At 41.4% G+C, this 15,667-nt stretch overlaps 1 protein-coding gene across 3 annotated transcripts in view; it reads right to left on the bottom strand.

Moving 5' to 3' along the window:
- Nucleotides 1–15,017: 15,017 nt before the first annotated feature.
- rxrgb (retinoid X receptor, gamma b) overlaps nucleotides 15,018–15,667 on the bottom strand; it is a 125,280-nt gene continuing 124,630 nt past the window's right edge. For all 3 annotated transcript variants that reach the window (XM_064936145.1, XM_064936143.1, XM_064936144.1), the window contains exon 9: nucleotides 15,018–15,514. In XM_064936145.1, coding sequence (XP_064792217.1) covers nucleotides 15,367–15,514 — 148 coding nt within the window. In that variant the 3' untranslated portion in view covers nucleotides 15,018–15,366. The remainder of the gene's footprint in view (nucleotides 15,515–15,667) is intronic.

Raw genomic sequence — 15,667 nt, 5'->3', positions numbered from 1 at the left:
ATGTTTTCTTTTTTCTTTTTAATGTCTCTCCTAACAGACACACTGTGTCCAAAGGATGGAAACCTCTATGTTCTTTACAATCAGTTTACTTTACGAGACTATGGTATCTATTTCCCTTCTCTCTCTCTCTCTCTCTCTCTCTCTCTCTCTCTCTCTCTCTCTCTCCTAACATTGTATGTCTCACTGCTCTGTTCTATGCTGTTGTGTTTGTGTGCTAGAATAGTTTCCCACATGTCCTTTATTAAAAGTACAATGGACAGACTGCATGCATATACAATAACTCTTGTATATTTTGTCATTCTTAATCCTTCTTCAGGGTCTTTAATGAAAATAAAATAACGTAGAACTATCGAGGCTTTTGCTGTGTATGATCTGCATGTCCCACATCTCTCTCCCTGGGTGTAACTGTGTGCATTTTGTCCCTTCAGTCACTCCATACCCAAAGCTAGAATTACTCTACAGTGCTCAGGCTAAGGGGGGGGGTTCAGCTTTCTTTCAGCTCCTGCAAATTGAGATTCTTGTCTTCATTTCTTAAGAGGGACTGGGTTTATTTGACTTGAATCAGTCCAGTCCAGTCAATTGTTAATTTGAGGGATGATGTTGATGACGAAATCTGATTGTCTCTAATTGTGAATGGGAAGGACGAGTTATCGGTTCGTTTGGAATTAATATGCCACAAGTGTCACGTCCTGACCTTAGTTCCTTTTTTTAATGTCTCTGTTTTAGGTTGGTCAGGGCGTGAGTTGGGGTGGGCATTCTATGTTGTGTTTTCTAGGTTTTCTATTTCTATGTGTTTGGCCTGATTGAGAACCATACTTGGGCAACCTGTTTTCCCACTATGATGGGTGGGTAGTTGTTTTCTGTGTCTGTGGTTTCCATACAGAACTGTTTCGGTTTTTATTTATTTCTCTTGGGTTTTTGTATTCCGTGTTCAGTTCAATAAATACAATGTGGACACTTACCACGCTGCGCATTGGTCTGATATTTCACACTCTTCATCAGAGGAAGAAGATAATCGTTACAACAAGACACTTCTTGTTTATATTTCACTGTTTTTATCACGGAACAGAAGTTTAACATGAAGTGGGTGTGTCTTAAAATGGCCCTATTCCCTGATGGAACAGAAGTTTAACATGAAGTGGGTGTGTCTTAAAATGGCCCTATTCCCTGATGGAACAGAAGTTTAACATGAAGTGGGTGTGTCTTAAAATGGCCCTATTCCCTGATGGAACAGAAGCTTAACATGAAGTGGGTGTGTCTTAAAATGGCCCTATTCCCTGATGGAACAGAAGTTTAACATGAAGTGGGTGTGTCTTAAAATGGCCCTATTCCCTGATGGAACAGAAGCTTAACATGAAGTGGGTGTGTCTTAAAATGGCCCTATTCCCTGATGGAACAGAAGTTTAACATGAAGTGGGTGTGTCTTAAAATGGGCCTATTCCCTGATGGAACAGAAGTTTAACATGAAGTGGGTGTGTCTTAAAATGGCCCTATTCCCTGTATAATACATTACTAGTCCTGACCAGAAGTAGTGGGAATAGAGGGTCATTTCAGGTGTACACTCTCATTACTTGATTGTTTACGGACTAGTAGAAGGATGCCAACCCATACTGATCTTGAACCGTAAGACTAAAATGTAAATCTGATTGTCGATGGAGGTCCTTCTGAGCTAGGCAATTCTCAGATATCTTAACCTTTGTATGACATGGATCAGTTCATGGATCAGTTGTTTGGAAGTTGAGATGTTTTGTAGATTAAATCATTTGTGAAAAGCCAAGTTCAAGTCATCCCTCTAGAGAACAAGCACAATGTCTACTGTAGGAGGTATTCTCTTCTGGGCCTGCAGCCTCGAGAGGGTTAACACGTTTAAATGTCTACTGTAGGAGGTATTCTCTTCTGGGCCTGCAGCCTCGAGAGGGTTAACACGTTTAAATGTCTACTGTAGGAGGTATTCTTTTTGGGCCTGCAGCCTCGAGAGGGTTAACACGTTTAAATGTCTACTGTAGGAGGTATTCTCTTCTGGGCCTGCAGCCTCGAGAGGGTTAACACGTTTAAATGTCTACTGTAGGAGGTATTCTCTTCTACGAGCATCTTTCAGAATACTGCAGATAGAAATGCAGTACATAGAATACATTCTACAATGCCACCCTATTGGATAATAGATGGTTTGTCCACATTGTCATTTCAATCTGCATTCTGCGTGTCTCCTGTGAAGCTTCGAGTCGGTCGTCTTTTTTCGTTGAGCTGCTGTACTTAAACTGGAAATAAGTCATTTGATAGACTGAAAACAATGAATTTGTACTTTGCAAATATTGTTGCACTTGTTTTGATGAACCATACTATCAGATAGTAATCAGCCTTACATACAAGACGGTCCTAAAAGGGATCTCATTCATGATTATCACGCACTAAATATCTACTCAGAGCACATGGAATACAGCAGCCTTTTAAAATTAAAATAACCTTGCCTACGGAGCTGTGAGGGGAACGGCACCGCAGTACCTCCAGGCTCTGATCAGGCCCTACACCCAAGCAAGGGCACTGCGTTCATCCACCTCTGGCCTGCTCGCCTCCCTACCATTGAGGAAGTACAGTTCCCGCTCAGCCCAGTCAAAACTGTTCGCTGCTCTGGCCCCCCAATGGTGGAACAAACTCCCTCACGACGCCAGGACAGCGGAGTCAATCACCACCTTCCGGAGACACCTGAAACCCCATCTCTTCAAGGAATACCTAGGATAGGATAAGTAATCCTTCTCACCCCCCCCCTTCATGATTTAGATGCACTATTGTAAAGTGGCTGTTCCACTGGATGTCAGAAGGTGAATTCACCAATTTGTAAGTCGCTCTGGATAAGAGCGTCTGCTAAATGACTTAAATGTAAATGTAAATGTACTCACCATTGTCTTTGACAGTTATTTACTTGGGACCAGAGTCAGACATTTGTCATTTATAGAAGCGTGTCGATGTTCCGCGCATGTGCTACACAAGACCCACCGGAATGTTCTGTTCTGTCCCATCACTACTCACCATCACACTTCATTGGACCAGATTAGAGCAACTGAGAACAGGAGCTGGATAGTGGTTGCTGATCATGTACATTTTTCATGAACCAATTATTGGCAAAAGATCTGGTTGGTCAAAAGCCCCCCCCCCAAAAAATGTGGGCAAAATATCAGAATTTGTCTGCCTGTCTAAAAATGCAGCCCCTAGTGTGTTCAGGAGTGAGTGATCTGAATGTTCAGCCTGTAGCTGTACATCTATGAAGTCATCACTGAGGGACATCATGTAAAACAGCCCTAACTGGAACTGGTCAGACTATACATCTATGAAGTCATCACTGAGAGACATCATGTAAAACAGCCCTAACTGGAACTGGTCAGACTATACATCTATGAAGTCATCACTGAGGGACATCATGTAAAACAGCCCTAACTGGAACTGGTCAGACTATACATCTATGAAGTCATCACTGAGGGACATCATGTAAAACAGCCCTAACTGGAACTGGTCAGACTATACATCTATGAAGTCATCACTGAGGGACATCATGTAAAACAGCCCTAACTGGAACTGGTCAGACTATACATCTATGAAGTCATCACTGAGGGACATCATGTAAAACAGCCCTAACTGGAACTGGTCAGACTATACATCTATGAAGTCATCACTGAGGGACATCATGTAAAACAGCCCTAACTGGAACTGGTCAGACTATACATCTATGAAGTCATCACTGAGGGACATCATGTAAAACAGCCCTAACTGGAACTGGTAAGACTATACATCTATGAAGTCATCACTGAGGGACATCATGTAAAACAGCCCTAACTGGAACTGGTAAGACTATACATCTATGAAGTCATCACTGAGGGACATCATGTAAAACAGCCCTAACTGGAACTGGTAAGGCTATATATCTATGAAGGCATCACTGAGGGACATCATGTAAAACAGCCCTAACTGGAACTGGTCAGACTATACATCTATGAAGTCATCACTGAGGGACATCATGTAAAACAGCCCTAACTGGAACTGGTAAGGCTATATATCTATGAAGGCATCACTGAGGGACATCATGTAAAACAGCCCTAACTGGAACTGGTCAGACTATACATCTATGAAGTCATCACTGAGGGACATCATGTAAAACAGCCCTAACTGGAACTGGTCAGACTATACATCTATGAAGTCATCACTGAGAGACATCATGTAAAACAGCCCTAACTGGAACTGGTCAGACTATACATCTATGAAGTCATCACTGAGGGACATCATGTAAAACAGCCCTAACTGGAACTGGTCAGACTATACATCTATGAAGGCATCACTGAGGGACATCATGTAAAACAGCCCTAACTGGAACTGGTCAGACTATACATCTATGAAGTCATCACTGAGGGACATCATGTAAAACAGCCCTAACTGGAACTGGTCAGACTCACGTGTGTAAAGGACAAAACAGACCAACAGGAAACGTCAGCAGATCACCTGTTGGGTGTGGACGAACTGTGGCCAATCAACACGTAGAATCATTAGGAAAATGAACAGAAAATGACTGCCGATATTCTGTGGTCTGAGAGGCTGTGCCACTACTGTTTCAATGGCCGACGTTAGAGTTGGTCTGTCGTGTCCTGAATAGGGAACAAAGTAAGACGAGACCGAGCCATCATCTTCAGTAATGCATCTATTGTCACAGGTCTAATTCAACGTTGCCTCCACAGTGTTCCTATCAGAACACACACGCTGGGAGGAGAAATAACACCAGCATGTACACAAGAACCAGTGTGTTGGAATAGAAACACAAAAAAACAACAACAACAGTGCTTAAATAATAATAATTAATAAAGTGCAATTAATTTCACCAGGAGACAAATGTTAACAGGGGGAACCCTTTGTAGTCTTGGTCAGAGAAGTGATCTCCCCACAGCTAAGGTAGAGAGTCCTCAGGGTGGTCTGGGTTTGTGGCGAGGACATAAACCCGAAGAGAAGCACAACAAGACATATGACCATAAGGGGTGTTTGCGGAATAAGATTGGATTCTAATGGAATGTTTTCATGCTTCTAGTCATTGGCAGACTGGAGAAGCGGCTGTCCTCTTTCTCCACAGACGCCGCCTTCACATTCTAGTGGATGAAATGTCAAATATGAACAAGAATAGAAACACATCAACTTTAACACAAATAAATTGCCAAATTGTTTATCCATTTATGGGTCCTGTCAAAGGTCAAGTTCCGCAGTTCAGCCTACTGAGTGGCACAGTGGTCTAAGGCACTGCATTTCAATGTGCCACTAGAGATCCTGGTTCGATTCCAGGCTGTGTCACAGCCAGCCTTGACCGGGAGACCCATGAGGCGGTGCACAATTGGCCCAGCGTCGTCCGGGTTAGGGTAGGGGAGGTTTTGGCCGGCAGAGATGTCCTTGACCCATCGCGCACTAGCGACTCCCGTGGCGGGGTCCACATCTCTAGTCTGAAGGGGTCACTTCTGCTCTTATTCTGGACCCCTCCCCCTCGGGCAGAACGTTTACCTCTCACCCCTCTGCTCCACCTCAGGCCCCTCCCCCTCAGGCAGAACGTTTACCTCAACCCTCTGCTCCACCTCAGGCCCCTCCCCCTCGGGGATAACGTTTATCTCACCCCTCTGCTCCACCTCAGGCTCCTCCACCTCGGGCAGAACATTTACCACCTAGAAAACATTTATAGGTCAATATTTCTCCAACTTCATTCCTCAGCATCATGTGGCGGGGCTACCGTTATGTTTACATCAGGACTAAGGGGTATACCGTTAAGTTGAAACAAAATGATGTTAGACAACATCAGATGCGTAGATTAATGTACTGTTATGCTTCAGAGACATCATTCCTCTTACCACAGCGTTCCCTGCTGATGGATACCGAAGCCTGACCCTGTATTGCCTTATTAAAGCCAACGGTGTACAGCTTTTGAGTGAAAATGACATTTCAGTTAGGATTTTCTACCTTCTTACCAGAGGAGACTGCTGAGGGGAGGACGGGTCATAACGATGTCTGGAATGGTATCAAACACATATGGTGTTCATGTGTTTGATACCAATCAATTCACTCCATTCAGGTCATTACACTCCATTCCAGTCATTACACATTCCATTCCAGTCATTACAACTCCATTCCAGTCATTACACTCCATTCCAGTCATTACAACTCCATTCCAGTCATTACAAATCCATTACAGTCATTACACACTCCATTCCAGTCATTACAACTCCATTCCAGTCATTACACACTCCAATCCAGTCATTACACACTCCATTCCAGTCATTACACACTCCATTCCAGTCATTACAACTCAATTCCAGTCATTACACACTCCATTCCAGTCATTACACACTCCATTCCAGTCATTACACACTCCATTCCAGTAATTATACACTCCATGCCAGTCATTACACACTCCATTCCAGTCATTACAACTCCATTCCAGTCATTACACACTCCATTCCAGTCATTACACACTCCATTCCAGTCATTACACACTCCATTCCAGTCATTACAACTCCATTCCAGTCATTACACACTCCAATCCAGTCATTACACACTCCATTCCAGTCATTACACACTCCATTCCAGTCATTACAACTCCATTCCAGTCATTACACACCCCATTCCAGTCATTACAACTCCATTCCAGTCATTACACTCCATTCCAGTCATTACACATTCCATTCCAGTCATTACAACTCCATTCCAGTCATTACACTCCATTCCAGTCATTACAACTCCATTCCAGTCATTACAACTCCATTACAGTCATTACACACTCCATTCCAGTCATTACAATTCCATTCCAGTCATTACACACTCCATGCCAGTCATTACTCACTCCATTCCAGTAATTACACACTCCATTCCAGTCATTACACACTCCATTCCAGTAATTACACACTCCATTCCAGTCATTACACACTCCATTCCAGTCATTACACACTCCATTCCAGCCATTATACTCCATTCCAGCCATTACACACTCCATTCCATTCATTACACACTCCATTCCAGTCATTACACACTCCATTCCAGTCATTACACACTCCATTCCAGTCATTACACACTCAATTCCAGTCATTACAACTCCATTACAGTCATTACAACTCCATTCCAGTCATTACACACTCCATTCCAGTCATTACACACTCCATTCCAGCCATTATACTCCATTCCAGTAATTACACACTCCATTCCAGTCATTGCACACTCCATTCCAGCCATTATACTCCATTCCAGTCATTACACACTCCATTCCAGTCATTACACACTCCATTCCAGTCATTACGAACTCCATTCCAGTCATTATACACTCCATTCCAGTCATTACACACTCCATTCCAGTCATTAAACACACCATTCCAGCCATTATACTCCATTCCAGTAATTACACACTCCATTCCAGTCATTACACACTCCATTCCAGTCATTACACACTCCATTCCAGTCATTACGAACTCCATTCCAGTCATTACACACTCCATTCCAGTCATTACACACTCCATTTCAGCCATTACATTACATTCCAGGCATTACACACTCCATTCCAGTCATTATACACTCCATTCCAGCCATTACATTACATTCCAGCCATTACACACTCCATTCCAGTCATTACACACTCCATTCCAGTCATTAAACACTCCATTCCAGTAATTACACACTCCATTCCAGTAATTACACACTCCATTCCAGTCATTAAACACTCCATTCCAGTCATTACACACTCCATTCCAGCCATTACACACTCCATTCCAGCCATTACACACTCCATTCCAGCCATTACACACTCCATTCCAGCCATTACATTACATTCCAGCCATTACACACTCCATTCCAGCCATTACATTACATTCCAGCCATTACACACTCCATTCCAGCCATTACATTACATTCCAGCCATTACACACTCCATTCCAGCCATTACACACTCCATTCCAGCCATTACACACTCCATTCCAGTCATTACACACTCCATTCCAGCCATTACATTACATTCCAGCAATTATCATGAGCCGTCCTCCCCTCAGCAACCTTCTTGTTATGTCTACTTTTTGGTTGGGAGTAAACCATTTTTTTAATTGTGACCACTGTAGTCTTATGTAAACCAGTTAGCACCACTGTAGTGTTATGTAAACCAGTTAGCACCACTGTAGTGTTATGTAAACCAGTTAGCACCACTGTAGTGTTATGTAAACCAGTCAGCACCACTGTAGTCTTATGTAAACCAGTCAGCACCACTGTAGTCTTAAGTAAACCAGTTAGCACCACTGTAGTGTTATGTAAACCAGTCAGCACCACTGTAGTCTTAAGTAAACCAGTTAGCACCACTGTAGTCTTAAGTAAACCAGTTAGCACCACTGTAGTGTTATGTAAACCAGTTAGCACCAATGTAGTCTTAAGTAAACCAGTTAGCACCACTGTAGTGTTATGTAAACCAGTTAGCACCACTGTAGTGTTATGTAAACCAGTTAGCACCACTGTAGTGTTATGTAAACCAGTTAGCACCACTGTAGTCTTAAGTAAACCAGTTAGCACCACTGTAGTGTTATGTAAACCAGTTAGCACCACTGTAGTGTTATGTAAACCAGTCAGCACCACTGTAGTGTTATGTAAACCAGTTAGCACCACTGTAGTGTTATGTAAACCAGTCAGCACCACTGTAGTGTTATGTAAACCAGTCAGCACCACTGTAGTGTTATGTAAACCAGTTAGCACCACTGTAGTGTTATGTAAACCAGTTAGCACCACTGTAGTGTTATGTAAACCAGTTAGCACCACTGTAGTCTTATGTAAACCAGTTAGCACCACTGTAGTGTTATGTAAACCAGTCAGCACCACTGTAGTTATGTAAACCAGTTAGCACCACTGTAGTGTTATGTAAACCAGTTAGCACCACTGTAGTGTTATGTAAACCAGTTAGCACCACTGTAGTGTTATGTAAACCAGTTAGCACCACTGTAGTGTTATGTAAACCAGTCAGCACCACTGTAGTGTTATGTAAACCAGTTAGCACCACTGTAGTGTTATGTAAACCAGTTAGAACCACTGTAGTGTTATGTAAACCAGTTAGCACCACTGTAGTGTTATGTAAACCAGTTAGCACCACCGTAGTGTTATGTAAACCAGTTAGCACCACTGTAGTGTTATGTAAACCAGTTAGCACCACTAGAGTCTTATGTAAACCAGTTAGCACCACTGTAGTCTTATGTAAACCAGTTAGCACCACTGTAGTGTTATGTAAACCAGTCAGCACCACTGTAGTGTTATGTAAACCAGTTAGCACCACTGTAGTGTTATGTAAACCAGTTAGCACCACTGTAGTGTTATGGAAACTAGTTAGCACCACTGTAGTGTTATGTAAACCAGTTAGCACCACTGTAGTGTTATGTAAACCAGTTAGCACCACTGTAGTGTTATGTAAACCAGTCAGCACCACTGTAGTTATGTAAACCAGTTAGCACCACTGTAGTCTTATGTAAACCAGTCAGCACCACTGTAGTCTTATGTAAACCAGTTAGCACCACTGTAGTCTTATGTAAACCAGTTAGCACCACTGTAGTTATGTAAACCAGTTAGCACCACTGTAGTGTTATGTAAACCAGTCAGCACCACTGTAGTTATGTAAACCAGTTAGCACCACTGTAGTCTTATGTAAACCAGTTAGCACCACTGTAGTGTTATGTAAACCAGTTAGCACCACTGTAGTGTTATGTAAACCAGTTAGCACCACTGTAGTGTTATGTAAACCAGTTAGCACCACTGTAGTGTTATGTAAACCAGTTAGCACCACTGTAGTGTTATGTAAACCAGTTAGCACCACTGTAGTCTTATGTAAACCAGTCAGCACCACTGTAGTGTTATGTAAACCAGTTAGCACCACTGTAGTGTTATGTAAACCAGTCAGCACCACTGTAGTGTTATGTAAACCAGTTAGCACCACTGTAGTGTTATGTAAACCAGTTAGCACCACTGTAGTGTTATGTAAACCAGTTAGCACCACTGTAGTGTTATGTAAACCAGTTAGCACCACTGTAGTGTTATGTAAACCAGTTAGCACCACTGTAGTCTTATGTAAACCAGTCAGCACCACTGTAGTGTTATGTAAACCAGTTAGCACCACTGTAGTGTTATGTAAACCAGTTAGCACCACTGTAGTGTTATGGAAACTAGTTAGCACCACTGTAGTGTTATGTAAACCAGTTAGCACCACTGTAGTGTTATGTAAACCAGTTAGCACCACTGTAGTGTTATGTAAACCAGTCAGCACCACTGTAGTTATGTAAACCAGTTAGCACCACTGTAGTGTTATGTAAACCAGTCAGCACCACTGTAGTTATGTAAACCAGTTAGCACCACTGTAGTGTTATGTAAACCAGTCAGCACCACTGTAGTTATGTAAACCAGTTAGCACCACTGTAGTCTTATGTAAACCAGTCAGCACCACTGTAGTGTTATGTAAACCAGTTAGCACCACTGTAGTGTTATGTAAACCAGTTAGCACCACTGTAGTGTTATGTAAACCAGTTAGCACCACTGTAGTCTTATGTAAACCAGTTAGCACCACTGTAGTGTTATGTAAACCAGTTAGCACCACTGTAGTCTTATGTAAACCAGTTAGCACCACTGTAGTGTTATGTAAACCAGTTAGCACCACTGTAGTGTTATGTAAACCAGTTAGCACAACTGTAGTGTTATGTAAACCAGTTAGCACAACTGTAGTGTTATCTAAACCAGTTAGCACCACTGTAGTGTTATGTAAACCAGTTAGCACCACTGTAGTGTTATGTAAACCAGTTAGCACCACTGTAGTGTTATGTAAACCAGTTAGCACCACTGTAGTCTTATGTAAACCAGTTAGCACCACTGTAGTCTTATGTAAACCAGTTAGCGCCACTGTAGTGTTATGTAAACCAGTTAGCACCACTGTAGTGTTATGTAAACCAGTTAGCACCACTGTAGTGTTATGTAAACCAGTTAGCACCACTGTAGTGTTATGTAAACCAGTTAGCACCACTGTAGTGTTATGTAAACCAGTTAGCACCACTGTAGTGTTATGTAAACCAGTTAGCACCACAGTTAGCACCACTGTAGTCTTATGTAAACCAGTTAGCACCACTGTAGTGTTATGTAAACCAGTCAGCACCACTGTAGTGTTATGTAAACCAGTTAGCACCACTGTAGTGTTATGTAAACCAGTTAGCACCACTGTAGTGTTATGTAAACCAGTTAGCACCACTGTAGTCTTATGTAAACCAGTTAGCACCACTGTAGTGTTATGTAAACCAGTTAGCACCACTGTAGTCTTATGTAAACCAGTTAGCACCACTGTAGTGTTATGTAAACCAGTTAGCACCACTGTAGTCTTATGTAAACCAGTTAGCACCACTGTAGTGTTATGTAAACCTGTCAGCACCACTGTAGTGTTATGTAAACCAGTTAGCACCACTGTAGTGTTATGTAAACCAGTTAGCACCACTGTAGTGTTATGTAAACCAGTTAGCACCACTGTAGTGTTATGTAAACCAGTTAGCACCACTGTAGTGTTATGTAAACCAGTTAGCACCACTGTAGTGTTATGTAAACCAGTTAGCACCACTGTAGTCTTATGTAAACCAGTTAGCACCACTGTAGTGTTATGTAAACCAGTTAGCACCACTGTAGTGTTATGTAAACCAGTTAGCACCACTGTAGTGTTATGTAAACCAGTTAGCACCACTGTAGTGTTATGTAAACCAGTTAGCACCACTGTAGTGTTATGTAAACCAGTTAGCACCACTGTAGTCTTATGTAAACCAGTTAGCACCACTGTAGTCTTATGTAAACCAGTTAGCACCACTGTAGTGTTATGTAAACCAGTTAGCACCACTGTAGTGTTATGTAAACCAGTTAGCACCACTGTAGTGTTATGTAAACCAGTTAGCACCACTGTAGTGTTATGTAAACCAGTTAGCACCACTGTAGTGTTATGTAAACCAGTTAGCACCACTGTAGTGTTATGTAAACCAGTTAGCACCACTGTAGTGTTATGTAAACCAGTTAGCACCACTGTAGTGTTATGTAAACCAGTTAGCACCACTGTAGTGTTATGTAAACCAGTTAGCACCACTGTAGTGTTATGTAAACCAGTTAGCACCACTGTAGTGTTATGTAAACCAGTTAGCACCACTGTAGTGTTATGTAAACCAGTTAGCACCACTGTAGTCTTATGTAAACCAGTTAGCACCACTGTAGTGTTATGTAAACCAGTTAGCACCACTGTAGTCTTATGTAAACCAGTTAGCACCACTGTAGTGTTATGTAAACCAGTTAGCACCACTGTAGTGTTATGTAAACCTGTCAGCACCACTGTAGTGTTATGTAAACCAGTCAGCACCACTGTAGTGTTATGTAAACCAGTTAGCACCACTGTAGTGTTATGTAAACCAGTTAGCACCACTGTAGTGTTATGTAAACCAGTTAGCACCACTGTAGTGTTATGTAAACCAGTTAGCACCACTGTAGTGTTATGTAAACCAGTTAGCACCACTGTAGTCTTATGTAAACCAGTTAGCACCACTGTAGTGTTATGTAAACCAGTTAGCACCACTGTAGTGTTATGTAAACCTGTCAGCACCACTGTAGTGTTATGTAAACCAGTCAGCACCACTGTAGTGTTATGTAAACCAGTTAGCACCACTGTAGTGTTATGTAAACCAGTTAGCACCACTGTAGTGTTATGTAAACCAGTTAGCACCACTGTAGTGTTATGTAAACCAGTTAGCACCACTGTAGTGTTATGTAAACCAGTTAGCACCACTGTAGTCTTATGTAAACCAGTTAGCACCACTGTAGTGTTATGTAAACCAGTCAGCACCACTGTAGTTATGTAAACCAGTTAGCACCACTGTAGTCTTATGTAAACCAGTCAGCACCACTGTAGTGTTATGTAAACCAGTTAGCACCACTGTAGTGTTATGTAAACCAGTCAGCACCACTGTAGTGTTATGTAAACCAGTTAGCACCACTGTAGTGTTATGTAAACCAGTCAGCACCACTGTAGTGTTATGTAAACCAGTTAGCACCACTGTAGTGTTATGTAAACCTGTCAGCACCACTGTAGTGTTATGTAAACCAGTTAGCACCACTGTAGTGTTATGTAAACCAGTTAGCACCACTGTAGTGTTATGGCAAGCATGTTCATATGTAAATATTTAAACTAATTTATTGTGATGCTGAATTTTGAAAGGAGGCTGTTAGTTTCATAATACTTGTTACTTGTAATAGGCTACATGGAACCAGCAAAGTAACACTGCAGACTGTGGGAAGACTGATTCGATTGCCTTCTTTTCTTTAATGTCACAGTCAACCATCACACAGTGATACGATTAAGACAGAAACATCGGTGAAACAAAGTAATACATCCAATCATTGATTGAATAATGACTACAATTAAGGTCAGGTATCTGTCCTGGCCCCATTCATATAGATAGACAAAACATGCTCTCATTAAAACAGCCAACAAGGCCGCATGCTGACTTATCAGCTTCTGAGGCTGCTAATTGAATCTGATCAGTCTTGCGGGAATAGATCCCACTGGATCATATGCATCAGCCTATAAGTAAGCCTAGGGGCAGCAGGGTAGCCTAGTGGTTAGAGCATTGGGCTAGTAACCGAAAGGTTGCAAGTTCGTATCCCCGAGCTGACAAGGTACAAAATCTGTCGTTCTGCCTCTGAACAGGCAGTTAACCCACTGTTCCTAGGCTGTCATTGAAAATAAGAATTTGTTCTTAACTGACTTGCCTGGTTAAATAAAGGTAAAAATAAATAAAAAAATAAAAAATAAGGCACTTTGACTGTTAATATGCCTGCAAGGAGCATTTCTCATGAAACAGCCTACTGTATAAGGCAGCATCTTGACTTATCAGCCTCTGAGGCTGCTATTGTATCTGTGTGATGGCCTCTGAGGCTGAAAGCTAATCTGATCAGCCTGTCAGGAATGGAGCTTTGTAAATGTAACAACTAGCATAGATAACTAGCTAGTTACAGTAGCTAACAATACTGCCTAGCTGACAAGACTTGTTTGCAGCCCTGCCAGCAAGCTAGCTAACAAACACAAAAAGATTGCTAATCTACAACAAATCAATCTTAGTATCAGCGATATATCATTATAAAGTTGCCTTAATTTTGAAAGAAGCTAGCCATATTACCTTTTCCCCTCTAGGCTTAAGCTTTCTGTCTGAATGTGTTTGAATGTGACTCGACAGCTTGTCGTTCCTTGCATATGAGATTGGCTCTGGTCTTTGGGACTGAATGCATCCTGGAAGACAGGGCTGCCTGTCAGGCGCTGTTCGGGGCTTAAATGCCGCACTAGCGCTGAGAACTACCGGTAGGGCTACATACAGTAGATCTACTCACGACCTCTAGTGGCTCATTGAAGGAAACAAGATATTCAGACGCAGTAGTGTACTACAGATGGCCGTACCTGGGTAAACCTACATTGATTGATGTAAAACCACATAGTCAGTGCCAAAATAATTTGCACCCTTGATAAAGATGAGCAAAATAATACAGAATAAAATAAATACTAAGCTATATTATTATATGCTAAATATATATACTTTTACACTAATAGAATTGCTCAGAGAAAGAGATTTTGTTAAATAAATCTCTCAAAGAGATTTAAATATTCCAGCATCCTCCCCTTGCGAGGATAAAGACACAAAGCCTTTTTATGAGATGGTTATGTTTAATGAGATTGGAGAACACATTGGGAGGGATCTTAGACCAGATTCCTCCATACAGATTCTTTCCAGGTCCTTGATATCCTTCTGCCCTCTTCAATTCAAACCACAGGTTTTCAATGGGGTTCAAGTCCAGAGATTGAGATGGCCATTGCAAAATGTTGATTTTGTGGTCGAATTAACCATTTCTTTCTGGATCTTTATGTGTGCTTGCGGTTATTGTCTTGCTGGAAGATACTCTCTTGGCCAAGTTAAAAAAAAAAACTATTCCAAAAATCCAAATTGTATATTATTTTATTCTGGAAGAATTCAAAAATGTATTTTTTAGAAACTTAAGGACGGTTTTCAGTGTTATACAATTCATTTTTTAATAAAATATTATTTTCAATATTGCTTTGGGTTGCTTTTAAAAATGGATACCTGAAATTATCTATTTACAAAATTTTATTAGAATTGTGTTTTAACAGTGTATTTTTCCTCGTACCCCCCAAAAAACACACATTGTTGACATTAATAATCATTTGTTCTTTGTACAAAATATGTCTGTTTTACAACTCGAATCGAGTTTAATCTTCATATCAATTACATTGTGGGAGTATATATACAGAGGGAAGTGGGACTCGTGTCATGTGATTTGGTGTGGCGCTTCGAGCATCTCCATGAGAAAGGTGTCTATGGGCGTGTCTCCTATCAGCTTGAAGAAAAACAGGTGCTCCAAACACTTGAGGCCTATGGAGCGCAGGGCGGGGAGACGCAGCAACAGTTTAGCAAACCTAGGAGGAGGGAGAGTCACAAGAAACAAAGATTAAACCTGGCTATGACCATGTCATAATATCATCATTATTATGTCATAATATCATCATTATTATGTCATAATATCATCATTATTATGTCACAATATTCTTTCTTTGCTCATTGTCCTCTTT

Source organism: Oncorhynchus masou, chromosome 24 (assembly GCF_036934945.1).
Source record: "Oncorhynchus masou masou isolate Uvic2021 chromosome 24, UVic_Omas_1.1, whole genome shotgun sequence".
NCBI classification, from domain to species: domain Eukaryota; kingdom Metazoa; phylum Chordata; class Actinopteri; order Salmoniformes; family Salmonidae; genus Oncorhynchus; species Oncorhynchus masou.
Note: the sequence above shows the minus strand (reverse complement) of the source record. Positions and strands in the feature narration are given on the sequence as shown.